The 15529-nt window shown below is 33.6% G+C and overlaps 3 protein-coding genes and 1 pseudogene across 3 annotated transcripts; 2 read left to right on the top strand and 2 right to left on the bottom strand.

Annotated features, from left to right (window-relative positions):
* Positions 1-20: 20 nt before the first annotated feature.
* On the bottom strand, positions 21-2457 carry LOC108839813 (vacuolar protein sorting-associated protein 26A). Its single transcript, XM_018612589.2, has 12 exons — positions 2336-2457; positions 2048-2083; positions 1868-1942; positions 1705-1779; positions 1541-1613; positions 1405-1449; positions 1197-1308; positions 1043-1109; positions 903-947; positions 747-802; positions 479-654; positions 21-403 (listed from the first exon to the last, which is right to left on the bottom strand). Exons 2-12 carry the CDS (start codon positions 2048-2050, stop codon positions 222-224), a joined length of 909 nt encoding a protein of 302 aa, XP_018468091.1. The 5' UTR covers positions 2051-2083; positions 2336-2457; the 3' UTR covers positions 21-221.
* A 2403-nt stretch (positions 2458-4860) lies between these two features.
* LOC108840641 (metal-nicotianamine transporter YSL3-like) lies at positions 4861-8295 on the top strand. Its single transcript, XM_018613470.2, has 7 exons — positions 4861-5319; positions 5413-5585; positions 6425-6522; positions 6622-6762; positions 6849-7038; positions 7125-7242; positions 7319-8295. Exons 1-7 carry the CDS (start codon positions 4944-4946, stop codon positions 8245-8247), a joined length of 2025 nt encoding a protein of 674 aa, XP_018468972.2. The 5' UTR covers positions 4861-4943; the 3' UTR covers positions 8248-8295.
* Positions 8296-8690: 395 nt separating this feature from the next.
* On the top strand, positions 8691-9791 carry LOC108838320 (putative glucose-6-phosphate 1-epimerase; annotated as a pseudogene).
* Positions 9792-10459: 668 nt separating this feature from the next.
* Positions 10460-12401, bottom strand: LOC108840215 (uncharacterized). The gene is made up of 7 exons (XM_057002694.1): positions 12249-12401; positions 12042-12148; positions 11872-11947; positions 11722-11781; positions 11557-11626; positions 11270-11473; positions 10460-10615 (listed from the first exon to the last, which is right to left on the bottom strand). Exons 2-7 carry the CDS (start codon positions 12130-12132, stop codon positions 10568-10570), a joined length of 549 nt encoding a protein of 182 aa, XP_056858674.1. The 5' UTR covers positions 12133-12148; positions 12249-12401; the 3' UTR covers positions 10460-10567.
* Positions 12402-15529: the final 3128 nt, after the last annotated feature.

The following is a 15529-nucleotide window of genomic DNA, read 5'->3' as shown; positions in this document are numbered from 1 at the left end:
TGCTTATTTGTGATGATAGATTGAAAAAAAGAGTTGCTAGTTTTCTTACATGAATCCAAACAACATTAGGGGTCAAATGAACAAACTTACATGACTTAAAAGCTTCATGACTCCACCAAGTCCCCAACCAATTCCATACAGAAAAAAAGTCTTAAGAAAAAAGGCTTTACAAATTTTCTGAAAAATTCTCATTTGTATCTTTCTTTCTTTCTTTGTAAACATCAAGAAGTCTCCTCCTTGAGCCTGTACAACGTGATTTCTTGTTGCTTGAAGTAACGGCGATCCTCTTCGTCAACCAGGACAAGATTCAGATAATACTTAACACTGAATTTGTTGTTTATGTTCTTATGCGTTGGCGTCAGATCGTATGGTGTCAAGAACAGTCTTACAGGTATCGATTCGCCTGCACAATTACAAAAATTAGCAAATGGTATGAGTGAGTCCGAGAACATGTGATGAAATTATTTAGGGAAAATACCTCTAACGGGAGCACCATCCATCAACTCAAATTTGGCCAATGTTTCTGTCTCGACGTGAGTATTAGCTCCTGCTCCGGTTGATTCTCTCCGTCTGATCTCAAGATCCATATTCTTTATCTTGATTCTCACCAGAAGAAAGTATACTTTCCCGAGGATAACATCTTTCAGGTGATACCTGTATCCATATCATTGGGAATTAGCGCTATTATTTAAAAGTTTTTCCTTATAATTCGAGCTTTGAAATAAATGAAAATGAGACAGTCTTACTTGCTTTTATTGTACTCAAACTCGATATGCAGGCAGTCCTCGATTCCAACTTCCATCTGTACCATGGGTAAGGGTCCAAAGGAATTAAGCATAATGGATTCAGTATCAAAAAGCAACGGAAATAAAGAACCAGGAACTGAGAGAGTTTGGACTAACCTTGATGCTGTTGTTGATTGGAGGTAGTGGAGAATAGTTGCGCACCTGTTTCAAAATTCATAAGAAGAACGAAAAAGCTATAAGTTTATCTTAAATACTACATGTCATAATGACATAGCAGAGAAATTGAAGAAACATACCACAAAGTCCTGATACTCCACGATGCTTCCAGCATAACCACGTGTAACTGTTACTTTCAGGACATACCTGAAGATACCAGAGACAAAAAATGATGTGCTACACAATATGCAAATTTCAAAATTGTTTCAATATGATGTCAAATAAGAAGATTACCTTAGCCGTACATTCACGCCATTGTATGTCTCATATGGCATCTCAACGGTCGAAAATTCAAAAGGGTATGTCTTCTTTTCATATATTTCTCCAGGTACATCAAGCTCCCGAACTGATACGAACAACAAAGATAGAAGGATCAATCAGCTACTTATAACTAAGAGTAGTGAACATAATATGTCATAATAGAACCCTAAGGCTAACTCACCTAGGGAAGTAAAGTCATAGAAGTTTCCTCTGTCAAAGTACATTTCTGTCAAAACAACATGAATGTCATCAATAAAGACTAAGTTAGAAACAGCTAACGAAACCAACCGAGAGAAGTGAGAAAACAACTTGCAGACCTATTTGACCAAGAAGCTCAACTTTAACACCATTGTGCTCCACTTTCTTCCCTTGATACGGTTCAATACAAACCTTAAAAGGAAGAAAAAAAAACTAGATTTAAACCAATTCCATAAACCCTAAATACTAAACAACCTGATGATGACTAAGGAAACCAAGTTACCTTGCCAGCAATAGTTTCTTGACTCTGAAAAAGTGGGTTCATAACCATTTGTCCATTATCTTTCTTAACCGGAACCTAGCACAAACAAGAGAGACCAAGTAAAGACAAAACAAGAAAACAAAAGTAGATAAAACCTTAAAGAGAGAGGGAATGAAGTGTGTACCTGTTTACGATTCTTCCCATCAGTGAATGTGATTGAAATGTTACATGCCGGCTTGAAAGCTCCACGAAGATAATTCTGTGTGATATTAAATCCCAAAACCAAAGTGTTAAACTTGAGTACAGTAAAAGGCAGCTGAGAACATATCGAAGAAGAGTCGGAAAAACTATTACGAGTACTGACCATGATTCAGAAGATTCGATTCCGATCACAGTAAACCTGTTCAGGAGCATAAGAGAATCCAATCACACAGAAACAGAATCAGCAGCAATTTACAAGCTTAGCTCTTTGAAGCTCGAGCTTCGAGGTCAGGATTAAGTTAAGATCAATGGAGGATAGAGATAAACCCTAATCTCAATTTGGTAAGAAAGGAAAGACCAAATCACATGTGATGATGCTACAATGATGAGAGCGAGATCAACTGAGATCCACCACGAAGTTAGATTCGACTGGAGCTAACGAATTACGTACCTTCTGACAATGGCGAGAGAGAGAGAGAGAAGATATGATCAAAAGCGACGAAGAATCTGACACTTGTTTGGGGTTGAAGACGATCATCGACAGAGAGTCACCGAACAAAACGAACAAAAGGAAGCTTTTTATCTCCAGTTGGGCCAGAAAGCCCATTTATATTATTATTACCCATCAAAGCCCAGATGTGACATTGCTATGCAATCTCATAGCGTTCTTATTCAAACCTGCCATTTTTTACAGCAAAGAAGAAGAAAGCCCTTATAACGTTATTAACCATATATACCCCACTTGTTATATAAGTATTGACGCATCGTTTCTATCGGATCCATATGTTAATATGCTAGATACATTGTTTAGTTTGATTAAACACCCCTAAAAGTCAAACACATGTCCCACTCTATCAAGTATTAACCGGTGTATATCAGATTTTAAAAACGATATGACGAGTTGAATCAGTTTTAGTGTTTCAAGAACGAGGTTGAAATTTTCAGTCCTAAACAAATCTTGGTTTTATTTTATTTTTAGAGACGTCCAAATATAGTTCAGTTCTACTTATGAATTTGACGTGTGCACGAAAAGAAACAAAATTCGAACAGGTTTATTTATTCAACTTGTCATTTTCTTTTGGGTTTGGTATAGTTGACATTCACCAGTTTTTTTGCTTGTCTAGTTTCAAGATTCCCGATACAATAGTAAAGTTTATATAAAACGTTACTGACACTGACAGTGACACTACATTAATTTGAGAGTTAATGTTGACTCATGTGTCAACAAAAGAAAAAGATAGTTTTCTGCTCCTTTGATCAAAAGAAAAAAGACATGGTAGTATAATTGTTTACGTGTGAAAACATGTCATCATCGTGTTTATAAAACACAGCCACATGAACCGGTCATCTTGGTTCACTCAAATAAACTCAGCTTTATAAGTCAAATAATGAATAAAAATCATACCTGTAGTTCTTATATTTAAACATCTAAAATAACTAAACTGAACCAAAGACTGACGTATACCCAAATATATAAAAATATTAATTATATAAACATATAATATAGATAAATACATATTTATAATTTAAAAATTTATTAAAAATATCTGCAAAATATTTGAAAAAGTATATTATTATAAAGTATCTGAAATATCCGAAAGTATCCGAAAATATCCAGAAATTTTTATATGAAATATCTAAAATAATCCAAAATATATAAAATAAATTATCTGAATCAATTTAATTATTTGATATTTTATCCAAAATATCTGATATTTAAATTGAATTATCCGAATTATTCAAAATAACTGAACTAGTACCAGAATAGAATGAGAATCAATTTATTTCTAGGTATTTTTCAGTTCCTACGTTTAATATTCGAACCGAACCCGTACTATAAATAGTCAAGTAGTAAATGGATCATTTAGTCTTCTATCCAAAATATCTGTTACCCGAAATATCCTAACAGATATCTATAACGCTCAAGCCACTATTGTAATTCGCCGAAATACTTGAACATATATCCATAATGCCCAGGCCACTATTGTAATTTTCCCCTAATCATATGTTGTAATCTCTTTCAATTAGAGAAAATATCTTTTGGGGAATCATTTATCATAGTATAAATTAAAATTTTAAATTATCTTTAAAAGTAGAGTTACATTAGTGATTTTGTATCTAAGTTACTTAAAATCATTATAATACCATTTGTCTAACTTTTTAAGCTATATTTATCATCTAAAATCCTGACTTTTTTTTATGTGAGATTAGTGAATTTTGCCTTATCGCACACAACACCAAATGTCTAACTGTTAAAAAGTCATGCATTTCAAACTTAAAAAATGGATTTTAGTATGTAACGTTTATATTCTTAATGACATATGTCAAGGTTGTATGGATTTGATTAATACTGTAATTAATATCTATAAATGTTCTTTTGTTTTTAATGAGTCACTTCTGAAAAGTTTTGGCCCTTAATGATTATTGCACTACATAAACCCATAACACTTTTATTTTTATTTTCTCTCGTGTAGTACTCATGTCAACGTGCGGTAGATAAGAACCCAAGGTAAACTTTCTTCCTCATCTCTGCTTCTATATATAACTTTGACTAAACACCTAACATCAGATTCCATCTTAGCTATTTTTGGTCTTCATTTCGTGTAAGCAGTTAATGTTTTGGTCCTGTTTTTCTTTATCTCTTTGGGAAATGAGTGTGGTCTTCGTGTGTACCTGTCTGCTTAAGAAGTTACGTTCTTCTTTCTTATTCCATTCTCTTGTCTTCTCCCAACGAGAAGACAAGTACAGTTTGCTATTTGACAAGATTGATCTATTTGCTTTCAGAAAATATTGGGTTTGTATCAAAAACATATCTTGTTAGTTGTTACTGTTGTAGATTAGTGGTAGATTCTAAGTATAATCCAGTGTCAGATTTTTTATATATGATATCTAAGCAAAAGTTATCATTTGCATCATTTGATGTGATTCTATGATTTAGCTTTACAGATTATGCAATAGATTAAAATAATCTCTAGCTTTACCTTTTTGTGTGTCTAAGTAACTGTTTATGCTTCAGATAAAACAAGAAGAAACTCTGTTTTGTATTTTCTGAAAAAAGCATGAGGAGCTCTTTGATGGTGGAGAAAGATGCAAGAAATGAAGAGGAGAGAGAAGAAATAGATGACTTGGAAGAGACGCAAAACGAAGCAGATGATTTCAACTCAATTCCTCCCTGGAAGAGCCAAATCACTTTCAGAGGAATCGTCGCAAGCTTGATCATTGGTATTATCTACAGTGTAATCGTGATGAAGCTAAACCTAACCACAGGTTTGGTCCCGACTCTAAACGTCTCGGCGGCACTTACAGCATTTGTGTTCCTTAGAGGCTGGACAAAGCTACTCACAAAGGCAGGGATTGTGACTAAACCTTTCACTAAACAAGAGAACACTGTGGTGCAAACTTGTGCTGTTGCTTGTTACAGCGTTACAATAGGAGGTAATTTTGGTGAACTTTTGAAAAAAAAAATTAATGATGCTTGATCAGTTTTATCGTTTGCTTGAGCTTATAGTGTTTGTGTGAAATTTTCAGGTGGTTTTGGATCGTACCTTCTTGGTTTAAACACAAGGACTTATGAACAGTCAGGAATTCACACTGAAGGGAATAATCCGGGAAGCACAAAAGAGCCAGGGATCGGTTGGATGACCGGTTTCTTGTTCTTTACTTGCTTTGTTGGTCTTTTGGCATTGGTTCCTCTAAGAAAGGTAGAGACTTTAAGATTCATGTTTGGCAGCTGGCTTAGTTGTATAACTAGAGATGTTGTGTTAAGCCATAAGTCTGTGGGTTAGTCCGGGGTTAATATAGGCTGACTTTGGTTTAATCATGTATGGTGCTAAGGCGGTCTTGGGCATAAAGATGAAAGGCTCTCAAAATTTTAGTGGTTAGTATGTATAGATCATTCGGCTTACAAATTAGATATTTTATATTAAAATATAATGATTTTATCAGACTAAAATTATAAAAATATTTATTTTTGATCAACTCAAGTATAGTATATATCTCTTTAATTTTGAAATCAGATTATTTATATATTTTAAGATGGTATATAGTTTAATTATTTAATTATTTAATAGTTTAATTTATTTTCATAATATAAACCAAATTAAAAAGAGTATACACAAATTATTATCAAATATTATTTATTCGAAATCATTAATTATCATATATATTTCAGTCATATTAGGTAATTATGTTATTTTTATTTAATGAAAAAATATTTTCATAAATTACTAGTAACTTTTATGTTTACTTTAATAAAAAGTATAATATATATATATATATATAAATATATCAATCTATTTTTTAAAGAATTTAAGAGTCATTCTAATGATGAAAAATAACAACAATTAAATGTGTAATGCTTTTCTTTGTCTTTTGATACATAAGGGATATATAATATTTATTGATTATATAGTACCAAAATCCGCAACTGGTTCAAGCCCCATAATTTCAGGACCGGTCTTGGTCTGGTTCGTTACAACATCTCTTTTTCAACCGATTTTGGATTGCTAACTATTCACTATACTTTTGTTTTGTTAACTAGATCATGATCATAGACTACAAGCTGACATATCCGAGTGGAACAGCCACCGCGGTTCTAATCAACGGTTTCCACACTTCTAAAGGCAATAAAATAGCCAAGTATGAACCCTATTTTTCACATTCTCTTGCTCGCTTTTGCTGCTGCTTTTCAAGGGTCTGATCTGAATAAGCCTGTTTGTTTGCTCTGTTTCTATGCAGGAAGCAAGTGTTTGAGTTTGTGAAGTACTTCTCGTTTAGCTTTATATGGGCTTTCTTTCAGTGGTTCTTCACTGGAACCAATGGTACAGATTGCGGATTCATTCAGTTTCCAACTTTTGGATTACAAGCTTGGAAAAACTCGTGAGTTTTATTCTTTCGTTTTATGTAACGTAACATATCTCAACTGGTCAAAACAGAATCTTGATTATCTTGAAAACACTACACAGATTCTACTTCGACTTTAGCATGACATACATTGGAGCAGGAATGATCTGTTCCCACATTGTTAACTTATCTTTGCTTTTCGGTGCGGTTCTGTCTTGGGGAATCATGTGGCCTCTCATTAGAGGTCTTAGCGGAGAATGGTACCCATCTACTATTCCTCAAAGCAGCATGAAGAGTCTCAGTGGTTACAAGGTTCCAACAACAACAAAAAACACTAACAATATAATCTATCTACCAAACCAAACAATTTTGTTCATAGTTTCTTCGTAACTCAACAGGTGTTTGTATCTATCTCATTGATCCTCGGAGACGGGCTTTACCATTTCATCAAGATTCTTGTGTTCACAGCAAGAAACATATGCTCCAAGTTAAAGAATCGCCACTCTGGCAAATCTAGTAATATACAGATAACTATTAAATTTTGTTACCATATGATTAATTTTTTTATATCTGATTAGAGATATTGTGGCAGATTCGGACAAAGATAAACAATCTATTACAGATCTCAAAAGAGATGAGATCTTTGTCAGAGACAGCATTCCTCTATGGGTTGCAGCAGCTGGATACGCAGCTTTCTCTGTTGTCGCCATCATTGCCATCCCTATGATGTTTCCCGAGCTCAAGTGGTACTTCATTGTCGTAGCTTACATGATAGCTCCATCTCTAGGTTTCTGTAACGCCTACGGAGCAGGACTTACGGACATGAACATGGCTTATAACTATGGTAAAGTCGCTTTGTTCATCTTAGCCGCTATGGCCGGGAAACAAAACGGTGTAGTCGCGGGACTTGTCGGATGCGGGTTGATAAAATCCATAGTCTCGATCTCTTCTGACCTAATGCACGATTTCAAGACGGGACACTTGACGCTGACTTCGCCCCGGTCGATGCTTGTGAGCCAAGCAATCGGGACGGGGATAGGCTGCGTCGTGGCTCCTCTCTCGTTCTTTCTGTTTTACAAAGCCTTCGACGTGGGGAACCCTGAGGGAGAGTATAAAGCTCCCTACGCTTTGGTTTACAGAAACATGGCGATTCTTGGGGTTGAAGGTTTCTCTGCTTTGCCTCAGCATTGTCTACAGCTTTGCTATGGGTTCTTCGCTTTCGCGGTGGCGGCGAACGTCATTAGGGATCTGTCGCCGGAGAAGGTTGGGAAGTGGGTCCCGCTGCCGATGGCTATGGCGGTGCCGTTTCTCGTCGGAGGGTACTTTGCTGTAGATATGTGTGTTGGGAGTTTGATAGTGTTTGTGTGGAACGTGAGGGATCGAGTTAAAGCCGGTTTGATGGTACCGGCGGTTGCTTCCGGTTTGATATGTGGAGATGGTCTTTGGATTTTGCCGTCGTCTGTTCTTGCTTTGGCCGGAGTGAAACCTCCGATATGCATGAGGTTCGTGCCGAGTAAATAGTTATGTTTAAAGAAGAATATATCGTGTTAAATAAGTTTTTTTTTGTAAAAATGTTAAATATGTTTTTAACATTTGTATCTTCAAATACAGCGTGTTAAATAGCCAAAGAAATGTTGAGGTCATATAAGGATTATAAATGTAAAATACAATAAAGACGTCCTAAATAAATTGTTCACATTTGCATCTGCATATTGCAAAAAAAACAACAAAAAAAATAAAATAGAGTAGTTTAAAAAAAAATTATTGACATACAAATAGAGATATTTAAATTTTAGGAAAAATCATAAAAAGTTTGATATATTTTCTTCAGTGTACCAACGAATTTATGTCCTAATTTGTATTTTAAAACCAATCCTAAAGAAATGATTTGAACAGAGAAGAAATAGAAAATATATGTCTTCAGTCTCTTCAATCAACTGCACCAACTGAGAACAGAGAAATAAATGAGTTGTTTGTGTGTGTGTCTAAAGTTTGTAGATTGTGCATCACTGGATTAACATGGGTTTGCAAGGAATAAAATCTGGGAAATCGATGACAATCAAGCGAATTCTTTAAAAAAAATCATTTGTTGATCTTCATCTCAAACCATCAGAAGAGGACTTAAAGAAATGGGCTGACAGGTAAAAGTAAAACAAATCATCATACCTTTTTATGTTCTTTCTCTTTGCAGATTCTGAATTTTGTTTGTGTATGTTTCTTTTTGCAGTTTTGAGTTCTGTCTTCGTATTTGCAATAATGGCGTCGCGTAACATTGATTTCTCGTGTTAGAAACATCAAGGGCAAGCCCTTTAGATTCTCATTTTTGCATATCATACTTACCTCTCTGTCTCAGATACGAAGGTAAAGAGTACTCTTTACGAAAGATATCATCAGTAAAATATTATTTGTGTTTGGTGTATCATTCAACGATTGAAGGGTTAGAGACGTTGACAACCTCAGCAAAAGAGAGCTTTTGACAGAACAAGCCGACCCAATAACCTTTGACTTTGAGGTGAGGATCATGCAAACATTGATAGTGAAGAACAAGTGTCGTCTGTTAACTCATAAATTCATAACAGAATGTTACATTATATTTCAGATGGACCGAACTTACCTTGGATCACCCCAAGTGGTAGCAGTTCTTTCCCATGAATGGATAAAGAACATATGTTATTGGAAAAGAAGGACTTGTAAACACGGTAAAGAATCAAAAAGCGTTTCTTTTTTTCTTCATCACTAGCTTTTCACACGATATGGGTTTCATTAGTTATGATAGTGATGATGCAGTTGTTTGAAAACCAACCATGGGAGAAAAAATCGAAAACCGTGGTGGATTTTGGGAACGATGAGTACAAAAGCATACTTTGTGTGGATGGTGCCGCATTTCAAAGACCAAGTACTTTAAAGCTATGAGAAGGCCGGCTTATGTTAACTGCTGTTAAGCCCAGTTTCTGCTTTGATCAAATTGAACTACAGAGGAAGGGGTTCTGATTATATCTCTTTTAGAATCCCATCTTAAAGAATATTATGCTTATTCCATTGCATGGTCTCTCCAGATTTTTGAACTGCAACATTGGAAAAGCAGAATCATCATTTATTCTCTACTTTTTTTGAATGTTTGTTCTCGTTTTCTCAGTAGAGAAGTTTATAAGCTTATGAGTTCTTAGAGCATCTCTATTGGTGAACTTCATGGGGAGGTTCACAAAACATTTTTTTTTTTACTTTTTGATATTTTTTCAAAAAAAAAAAAAAAAAAAATTAATAATCGAACCAATCGCATGCCGCCACGTGTTATGGAGCCTGCAGAATAGTTAAGAAACAGGTTCACTCCACTGAACTTTCGCGAGACAGATTCAAAGAAATAATATTAATATATTATTTTTCTTATTTGGAATGCATGTGAACCTCATATTACATCCCCAATGGGGATGCTCTTATACCATTCTTGGTAATGTAGAGACAAAACAAAAAGGTTCTTTCTCTTTCTAGCTAGGAAACAACTAACGTATGAAACTATAGATATATGAGACAGTTAGGGCCTTGTCACACTACAGGCTGACCAAGCATATGCTTGAGGCACTGATGTGTATAATAATTTTAAGGGTCAAACCGTTTGAATAAAGTGCAGTCAGTTCTATTGGTGCTAGTCCAACATAATACTTTAACGGGTTGCGGGTTCAACTTGAGCAACATCATTTTAATGTTTTTTCTCCAAAAAATAAGTAATTGAAAGGCTAAAAATATATTTTGTTCTTATGGACATTGAATCTGGGAAACTTAGCAGCTGACGAACTTATCGACACATAATTTGGTACATAATCGTTTTTATCTTACTTTGAAGTTAAGCAGCTCGACCATTGTCTAGCAGTTTGGTGTTCTCTCGAAATACCTTCAAATCAAAAGGAAGAACGAAACATATAAAAGAAAAAAAACAATGCTCTTCAATGGAATTAAAAAAGAAAGGTCCCAAAAAGAAACCTATAAAATTTCAAATATGATTATTTTTTGTTGGCCTAATTGGATGATCTTTGTCTTCTATTTTGGTATGCATCGATGGCTTATTCACATTAAATTTATGTTAATATTCCGGAAAAAATCTTATATGTTCTGATATTATCTAAACACAATGTAATACATCTAACTGTATAATAAAGGTTGATTGGTTAGTGATTTAGTTTCTGTTGACGACCAAAAATATTTTTACAGCCACAAAATTTAATGCCTAAGCAGGCTAAGCTTTGGTTCTTCTTTTTAACTCACACAGAGCATCTCCAACACAAAGAGCTTAGAGCATCATTATCCCTAAACTCCTTATAAGGTCTCTTAATGAATTTTTAATAGTTTTTGAAGTGTAAAAGTGAGTTAAGAGACTTAGAAAGAGATTTGAACATTTAGGTGGTTTATTGCAAGACTCTTAATCATGGGTTCTTAAAAGACACATACCCAAAGACACAAATTCATCCACTCGCAAATCAAATCTCAACAACAACTAACACACTTCTCACGAAAACAACATTTGGTTTTGTAAGGAAGGACAACAAACCTGTAACCAAGCACGGACACTACTTTGCATGACATCTTGAATTGTAAATAGACGTCCACAGACTGCTTCTTGTTCCTCCAGCATTTCCCTTGTGTTTTTCCTCAAACCTTCCAGCAATTGGCGAGCTACGTTTTCCCTCAGGTGCTGGACTAGCTTAAAGATTATCTCCTCTCTTGCGTGTAGTGACCACTTCACTCTGATGACCTGTCATGAGAAAACAAATACTTCATGCTCGTAACCATAGTTCGGTTAAACTGAGGCTTAGCTGCAATGAAGAGAGGCATTACCTGTCTTGATAATTTTCTAATCTCTTGGTTGAGAATGATACTGAAGAGATTTACATCCTCATGGTTTCTCCTAACAACAAGAAAAATATCATCTCTATTAGTTAAAACACGAATAATGTGAACTATCCCAAACAAAAGAATATGTATTATTGTATATGTAAAAACCTGTTCATAAACTTCAGTTCAATTTCATCGGCTGCACCAAATATGGATTTACGGAATAGCCTATCATCAATCAAGAACAACAAAAAAGATCTTATTAGATACTCAAGTCAGCTTGGTCCATTAACGCTAAACCAGAAAGAAAGTTGTCACCTATAATCCCATCGAGAAAGACGGCAAGCCAAGTGTGCTATTACTTCACGAACCCTTCTTGGTACATTATAACCTCCTGCATAAAGCAGCTCCTATCAGGAGAGAAACCCAAAGAGAGTATATCCGAAAACATATGCATTGCTTCCTCTGCTTCACCGCTCTGACTATACCCAGTAATAATCGAATTCCAATAAACCAAGCTTCTCTAAGGCATTTCGTCGAACAGATACCTCGCGGTCCCCAACTCTCCGCATTTCCCATACATATCAACGAGACTCTACGCCAAGATCACATTGAAACCACAACACATGTACATATGCACTTTTATTCAATCTCTTTGCTTTGATTCAGTGTGAAACAGAGGAAGAGAAGCTTACGCTTTGAGACGAAGCCGTAGGAGGGTTGTTGCGGAAGCGAGATAGGTCGAAGAGGAGGAGAACGGAGGAAAAAGAAGACTCAGCTTTGTTGTTGTTGCAGAGATAACGCGGCTCAGAGGCAAGGACGAAGAAGAAGAAGACTCCACTCTTCGACAGCTGTCTCATAAGAGACGTCCCTTGCGTAGCCAAATTAAGAGACGTTGTCTTCCGTGTTTTGTATTTTTCATTTTCTTTTTAATCACAATTACCTAAGATACGTGCTTATGAGACTGCGATAATAGTGCTCTTAGGGGAGTGCTTAGGATTTTTTAATTAATAAAAAGAAGGAAAGAGAAGAAGAAAAAGAAGAAAAGAGAAGAAGAAGAAGAAATGCTTGATTAAGAGCACGTTTCAACGCTGGCTCTTAATAGCGTCTGTTAAGATTAAACACGATAAAAAAAAAAAAAAAAGACAAAACACGAAGCTACGCACCTTAATCAGAGCATCTCCAATGTACACCTCTATATTTTCCTCTAAAATAGAGATCTTTATTTATAGAGGTGGATTTGCTCCAATGTATGCCTCTATAATAGAGTTTCTCTATTTTAAAGGAAAATATAGAGGAATTCTATTTTTTTGCCTCTATATTTAGAGATGAAAATAGCATATCTCTATATTTTTCTCTATAAATAGAGGAACTCTATTATAGAGACATACATTGGAGCAAATCCACCTCTATAATAGAGTTTCTCTATTTTAGAGAAAAATATAGAGATTAAAATAGAGGTGGGTTGGAGATGGTAAGGGCACGTGTCACACAATGAGTGGCTTGGGCAATGGTGGAGACGCGGCTCGTTCCATTTTATTTCTTTCTCTCTTTCTGTTTGTCTCATCTCTTGGCCCACAACTAATATTAAAAATTGGTTAAGATATATTTAATGGATCTTTGGGTTAAACATGCTCTAAGCGTTCCAGATCAGCTGTTGTTTGTACTGTTTGCAGATCTCACTGATATGTGGCAGTTTACGATTGGTTTATTTATTATTATTTTTTAATCCATGACAACAAAAAATAAAATTTTAAGCATTCCCGTTTTAAGTTCTTTGCGTTGAGAATGCTCTCAGTTTCCTTTTTATTCTTTTTTGGGCTGTGTGCATAGATTTTCCGCAGCGACAAAATACTCCCTCCGTTCGTTATTATTTGACGTTCTATGGCTTTACACTCAAAATAAGAAAAACAATGTAATCACTATTTTAACCTTTTCAGTTAGTATTTAATGTTGACTTTGGCTTCATATAATTACCAAACGGAGGACGTAGTGTTTTAGAAATTTATTAATAACACAGTAAATTACAGCAAAAATCTCTATAATGAATTTGATAGTTTCAACCAATAAGATCCAATAAATTCATCGGTTCACGGTTCTACACGTAGAGCAGTATCTAAACTATTAATTTAAAATTTTATATTTTATCTACTGATAAAAATTGTTATTTAAGTTGTTTTAATGGTCCTACTAAATTAACATATCTCATCATAACAATAATAATAACAAACCTTTCAATCTAACCAATAATGACAAACCTATTAATCATAACATAACAATAATAGAAACAATGACAAACCTATTAATCATAACATAACAATAATAGCAATAATGACAAACCTATTAATAATAATCAAACAATAATAATTTGACTTGACATTAGCTACTACATTCGACTAAACATGTTGACTTAATAAATGCATGTATTGTTACTAAAATTCAACATTCATGACATAAAATAAGGCACGTTCATTACAGAATCATATACTGTCTCACATATATGAACCGAACCAATTTTAACCTACTGACCAAATAAGCCCATGAAATTCTAAAACTTTCATTCGTTAGTTTTACATTATTATTTGAAATTTATTATACTTACATTGTCCATTATTTTTCATATACCAAAAATTTCATTAACATTCAGTTATATAAATTACTAGATTAGATATGTATTGGTCATCCATTATACGTATATTAAACAGTGTAGACTTTTCGTTTTATAACGTTAGATTTGAAAAAGGTAAGTTTGTGTGTGCTTTGTTAACATATGTTCATTTAAAAATATCTAAACTATAAATAAAAATATGAGTTAGTTGGGCCAAAATACTATAAGAATGCATATATTAGGTATCTACGTTGAATATTACTCCCTCTGTATCATTTTAAGTGAGTTTTAAGATTTTTTCACAAGAATTAAGAAAATACAAATTTTATATGATTTATCTTGCTGTATAAAAATATTATTAAATATTATTATTTCAACCAATTAAAAAAATATACATTATTTCGTAATTGGTAACAGATTTGAAATGACATTAAATTTTCTCTAGATTAATGAAAATATCACTTATTTTGAAACAAAATAAAAACTCTTAAACCCCACTTATTTTGATACGGAGAGAGTATTAAATTAGACCGGATAGTGATTTCGTCAGAGTAAAAATACATATCAGCCCTTTTATAACGTTGATAGATGTAGGATTGCTATATTTGTGTCTTTAATCGATAGAGGTATATGTGTCTTTGTAATATGTTGTACAGTATTAATAGTATACGCCTAATTATATGTAAAGTGGAGTGTAGAGAGGGCAATTTCAGTAAAAATATCCTTGGTTATAATATGATGTTATTTTCAAAATGTAATCTTCCATTTCCACTTAATCATACGAAATATAATTAAACAAATATATTTCCAAATCAATTATTTTAGAATATTAATCAGAGATTTTATATTGAGTATACTATTCAGTTTTTAAAATTCCAAATCCTATATGATATTACCAAATCTAAACAACCTAATCTTAAATTACAAAAATGAATTACACTAAATATATAAATACTAATTTAATTTGAACAAGAAAGAAGTATTCAGTCAAATGTAATAAAATCTATTTTATTAAACACGATCATGATCTATTAATATAGGTTTAGTCCATCTATTTTAATACAATTACTAAAATTTCATATTAATCATTTAAAAAGTATTTTATACAAATATAATTACAAAAAACACAAACATGGTTAAAAATACAAATATGAAAATTAAATTTCTAAAAATATATAAAATAAAAATATATCCGCTCTTTGAAAACGGATCAGAATCTAGTATAATACTAACACTCTGAACTCCCTTATATTTGTAAAAAGTATTATTGGTGGATAACAACTCTATTTACCATTTTACAGAGAGAAATATTTTCAAAAGTTTAATATAAATATATTTACATTCTTCAAACTAAAATCAGTATATTCA

Source organism: Raphanus sativus, chromosome 2, assembly GCF_000801105.2.
Source record: "Raphanus sativus cultivar WK10039 chromosome 2, ASM80110v3, whole genome shotgun sequence".
Taxonomy (NCBI): domain Eukaryota; kingdom Viridiplantae; phylum Streptophyta; class Magnoliopsida; order Brassicales; family Brassicaceae; genus Raphanus; species Raphanus sativus.
The sequence above is the reverse complement of the archived record's forward strand: the minus strand, read 5'-3'. Positions and strand labels throughout refer to the sequence as shown.